Source organism: Sycon ciliatum, chromosome 2 (assembly GCF_964019385.1).
Source record: "Sycon ciliatum chromosome 2, ocSycCili1.1, whole genome shotgun sequence".
NCBI classification, from domain to species: Eukaryota; Metazoa; Porifera; class Calcarea; order Leucosolenida; family Sycettidae; genus Sycon; species Sycon ciliatum.
In genome coordinates this window covers 20,902,246-20,907,366 of record NC_088644.1, presented here as the reverse complement: position 1 = coordinate 20,907,366, position 5,121 = coordinate 20,902,246, and the positions used below count along the sequence as shown (strand labels likewise).

The following is a 5,121-nucleotide window of genomic DNA, read 5'->3' as shown; positions in this document are numbered from 1 at the left end:
AACATCTTTCCACCACTTATAATATGAACACTCGTTGAACCTTGCCTATGGCAGCAGGCATGGGACCCATGCCAATGCTCTTCATCAGTGCAAAGCTACATGTCCCTGGTTCCAGGCCAGCACTTCCATCATACAAAGTGAACCGGAATACACCAAACACAATAGGCCGCCGCACACGAACAGCTCGAATGGCCTGATTTTAAGACTGTTGTGTGTGTGTGTGTGTGTGTGTATGTGTGTGTGTGTGTGTGTGTGTGTGTGTGTGTGTGTGTGTGTGTGTGTGTGTGTGTGTGTGTGTGTGTGTGTGTGTGTGTGTGTGTGTGTGTGTGTGTGTGTGTGTGTCACTTCAATCAGCTGTGTGGTGGATACCAGGCTAAAAATAGTGGCGGTCAATTCATCAGCCTTGCAAGCTGTTGAATGGTGTAATCTCAGCACAAGTTGCTATGTCTAACATAGCTGTTCGCTACCATCGCTTCCGCAATGGGCAGGTCTGAGGTGTCTGAGGTGTGTGTGTGTGTGTGCATACCGCAGCAGTGGTACTTGCACTGACCACAGTGTCGTACCCGTGACCTGTAGTTCCCAAACTTCCCATCCACAGCAATGGATGGATGCTACAGTACGTAAACAGAGGTGGTGGTGGTGCTGTTGCAGCTCTGCCGTCACCTGCATCCAGTTCACTGACATGTAAACACGAGTCATACTCATAGTCATAGTCACTAGTAAACACGGGTCACAGTCACATATACACAAGAGTCGTCACATACAAGAGATGAATGTTTGCAGCTGTCTCGTACAAGGTCCGTGGGCTGAACCCGCGCATAAATAGTTGCTCTGCTCTAGCAAATATGACTGTATCTATCATCATAGTACAACTTATACACACGTACCCATACAACTTCAATTCTGGTACCACTAGTGCTACGAACTCTGTGGGCATGAGGAACTGCCCACTAAGCTAAGGAAGGGACAACTCGAACAATGCAATCTAACCATAATTCTACACACCCATTATGAGTTGTTTTCTATCCCAACTGCTGGCATCGGTGGTGAAAACCTTCCTCCAACATGCTCCACTGGCACTGGTAAGCCGTCCAGTGCGTATGCAGAATGATTCTATCCGCATACATTGCCTTGCTACTACTACAGCTGTAATGTACATGCATATCTGTTGAGTCATCGGTTACGTACACGTGTGCGGAGGGGGGGGGGGGAGGGAGGGAGGGAGGGAGGGAGGGAGGGAGAGAGAGAGAGAGAGAGAGAGAGAGAGAGAGAGAGAGAGAGAGAGAGAGAGAGAGAGAGAGAGAGAGAGAGAGAGAGAGAGAGAGAGAGAGACAGTGCAGGTACACATTGTGAGACCTGTAGGACCTTGGGTTTTTTTCAGTGTTGCACTACCATAGAAAGAGGTTATGTGAGTGGTGTTTTCGGATATGCTGAGCAGTTTGCATGGAGAGGAAACCAGTGCTATTTTGTATTGAGTGCTATTTTGTATTGAGTGCTATTTTGTATTGAGTGCTATTTTGTATTGAGTGCTATTTTGTATTGAGTGGAAAATCACGGTGTCAGTTTGTACATGCTGTATTTTCACTTGAATGGCAAATCTGCGTAACGTTGCAAAACAAACAATTCGTGCCAGCTGTGAGAGGCAACACCTCACTAGCATGCCGCTGATTTTCCCACTCCATGCAAACTGCATTTCAAATGATGATGCACTGAGCTGTACAAGCTCTATAGCAACGGTGCACTAGGTTCCATGGCAGACCAACTTGCAAGACCCATAATAACGTTATCCATATCCACTGCTCACTGCGCTGCGATAAATATTATTATAATTCTACAAACGCATACTATCTCCTCAAGTACTAAAGCAATTTAAAAGTTCATTCTGCATAAATAGAATTTCTAGTTGGGCATTGAGATAAGATTACTGTTTGATAATTTACTTCAACAAAAGACTTCTGAGCTCAGCAGATGATGGACACTGTACTGATATGAAGTAATAATTATATGTTTGATTCCGCAAAGCTTGCATCACGTTTCGGTTATTGGCGGGTCTCCTGTCCTATGCACTTCACCCTCACTGTTCTTTGTTATCACCCTCACCTAGATCATCATTGCTTTTCGCAGAACTCAAGGTTGTGTCAAGTCGGGACGCAATGGTTTCAACGTCAATATCACTAGAATGCAATGATCAGCAGGTGCATAGCACCGCCGTTGGAGGTGGTCCAGCAGGAGCGAATTGGGGGGGGGTGTCCCCCGGGAAAAAATTGAAATTAGGGTGCAAAATCCTGCATTCTGGGCACTTTGGGCCGTGGTCGGGCGAAAAAGTGGTCCGGCCAAAGCTGGACTGACCGGACCGGCTGCTATACCTCTGTCAGTGACACAAGATCCATGGTCACGGGGTTTCTTCTTCATGGTGAGGGTAGTGTGTTACTGTATCTCCAAAGCATTGAGACTTTCAGAGTTCATCTTAGTCTCTTCACTGAGGTTCATTGTATTGCAGTAAGAGTAGCATCAGGATCATTGTTATCTTGCTCATTGCCATCATCATCATCGTCATCTTTATCATCATGATCATCATCGTCATTCATGTTATCACCATTAGCACCACCAACACGCCGAGTATACATACCAGCTGCAGGGGTGCATGGTCGCGCTATGGGCTGAATGGAGATGACTGAATCCACACGCGGATCGCCGTCGGCAAACCGCACGGTGCTCCGCTGCTTCATCGACGAATGGCGGCCAGCCTTGTGCCGAGCCGCTGAGGAATAGCGTGAGGAGCTGCATAGGATGAAATCCATGATCAATCTCAGAGTATTGCTCAGTGCGATATACATGCACACAGCAATGCCACAAGTATAAAAAACAGGTTTGAGGAGGTTTGAGGAGGCGGCAGAAACACTGAGCATTCCCTTATGTATGGTATGCATAGCGCATAGCTTAACCAGCTGACAGCGCTGTGCAGCTACATGAATGCACTGTGGAGGGTTGAATAGGTTGGGAGGTTTACATGCACTGTTGGTGCCGAATGTGAACGGCTTCCAGGTTGAAGAAGTGCGCCACGCCATATGCTGCGTGCAGTAGGCTGCACATGGGCAATAAGGAACGCCGGAAACAGTTCTTGATTGGTCCGGCCATACCCTAGCCTTTCATTCTTGGTGTATGATATAGCTGGTGAACATAACCTCCTGGCCAGTAAACATGCGTTGATTGCCAACAAGTGTGTCCGGTGGTCACCTGACTAACCGGACCGGTTACGGCGGCCTGGCAACATCAACCATTGATTCAGAATTTAAACAGGATGAATGACCTGCATTGTGTGTTGACTGACCTTGAAGCTGCTAAGTGCGGTGGCGTATCTAAGTGCTGGATGCGCAGTGATGATGTCACCGAGTGATCAGGACGTGAGTGATGCGTCGCATGCGCTAGAGCTGCTCGTTCGGAAGGGGAAACCCCCGCCGAGCCTGCTGACGAGACGTGCTGCAATGGCCGGTGTGGTTTGAAGCTGGGGTACAAGAAGAGATAGAGAGACTGAATCATTCCATGAGACAAAACTGATTACAAACAAATTTTACTTTTTAGAGACAAAAACCAGTCTTCACCCGGAAAGATGAAATTGACCGGTACGGCTGAAGCGTTAGAATCCCTTCCTTTCCAGTCCTGTCTCCCTATAGAATGGTCCAGTTCCTGTCCTCTTCTACATTCCAGAGTTTTTTTTCTGTGCGAAAAGGAAAGCAAGGTATAGTTTTACCTGCACATAAATTCCTCGGTAGGGTCAGTGATTTGTGATACATGTATTTACTATTAATTTTTTTTTGCTGTATTTCGTATGTACTGTATTTTGCCGGTTATTAGTCGACCTTTAAGGCTATAAGTCGGACGAGAAAAAGTGGGGTTGACTTACACCTGGAATTCGACTTAGAACTGGGAACTACCGGGAACTTCCAAACAAGACCTGCAGAGCATGCACGAGTGCACCGTGTGTACGCATCTTTACCAGTCGTTTGCCTTTCGCCAGGATTTAGACGTTTCACCCTCCAACGAGGAAGTCTCGGAGTGTTTCTGTGATATGTTGATGTGTTAGTAGCAGGGAGTCATAACCTAGCTAGCAGTGTTTGGTTGGGTGAACACTTTAAAAACAGAAAGAGGAACAAATGCACACGTTGCAGGCATTAGCAAACTGTACATGCCGGCAGTTCAGAGTTACAGTTCTCAAACGAATACAGGAGAAACAACTACTTAACCTAACGGGTTAAACCCAACTTGAGTCACCCGACCCGGGACCCTGACTTAAGTCACCTGACCCGGGACCCTGACTTAAGTCACCTGACCCGGATTTTAAACTCTATAGTAGGACATGTTCCTATTTTTCTGCGGGTAGTGAGGACAGAACTGAGAATTACCATGGATGGAAAAATCCCATACATGATCAGGAAAGATCAGACATTGCAGTGCCAGCAGAGGCAGCAGCAGCAGCAGTGGCAGCAGTAGCAGCAGTAGCAGCAGCACTAGATAGGACTTACCACATAAAGTATTCAGAGAATGAGCCTGGGCAGGTCCTTGCTCGGCTATGTCTGGGACAGTGTGACTCAACCGATGACGAACTATGAACATATCAGCATTGTGCAGTAGAAAAAGCCCAGTAAGTAAAGTAAATTATCATGTCCGTTCCCGAAGGGAACTCACGACGGCCGCTAACACCCGATAAACCCTAGCGGCAGATGCAGCGCCTGACGGTGGGGGTGAGTGGATAAGTCTCACAACCACTGGCACAAGTGCCGAAAACGACCCCATTAGCTGCATCTATGTACCCCTTGTGCCTGGCCACAAGTTCCCAGTTGGCTGTGGGTAGCAGCATGGCTGGAAAAACCGCTCCCAGGCAGGACTTGAACCAGGTACCTCTCGTATCTCAATCATGGTCTTTGACCAACCCACTGTGCCTGCCTGGTTGCCCAGTCAGATTCGGAATAACAACAAGTTTGTGCACTGTTCAGATTAGCAATATAAGTGAGTAATGAGCTTGTGCACTGATTCCAATAATCTCCAAAAAGTGGGCCATGAAACGGATCTTGTGATTACATGATCTCGAAATTGCTACTGCCCCACAACAAGATAGTGATT

The 5,121-nt window shown here is 47.2% G+C and overlaps 1 protein-coding gene across 1 annotated transcript in view; it reads right to left on the bottom strand.

Moving 5' to 3' along the window:
- Positions 1-1,777: 1,777 nt before the first annotated feature.
- LOC135809145 (uncharacterized) overlaps positions 1,778-5,121 on the bottom strand; it is a 7,113-nt gene continuing 3,769 nt past the window's right edge. Inside the window, exons 7-9 of the mRNA XM_065322427.1 lie at positions 4,524-4,604; positions 3,332-3,505; positions 1,778-2,781 (exon numbers count right to left, since the gene is read on the bottom strand). Coding sequence (XP_065178499.1) covers positions 2,487-2,781; positions 3,332-3,505; positions 4,524-4,604 — 550 coding nt within the window. The 3' untranslated portion in view covers positions 1,778-2,486. The remainder of the gene's footprint in view (positions 2,782-3,331; positions 3,506-4,523; positions 4,605-5,121) is intronic.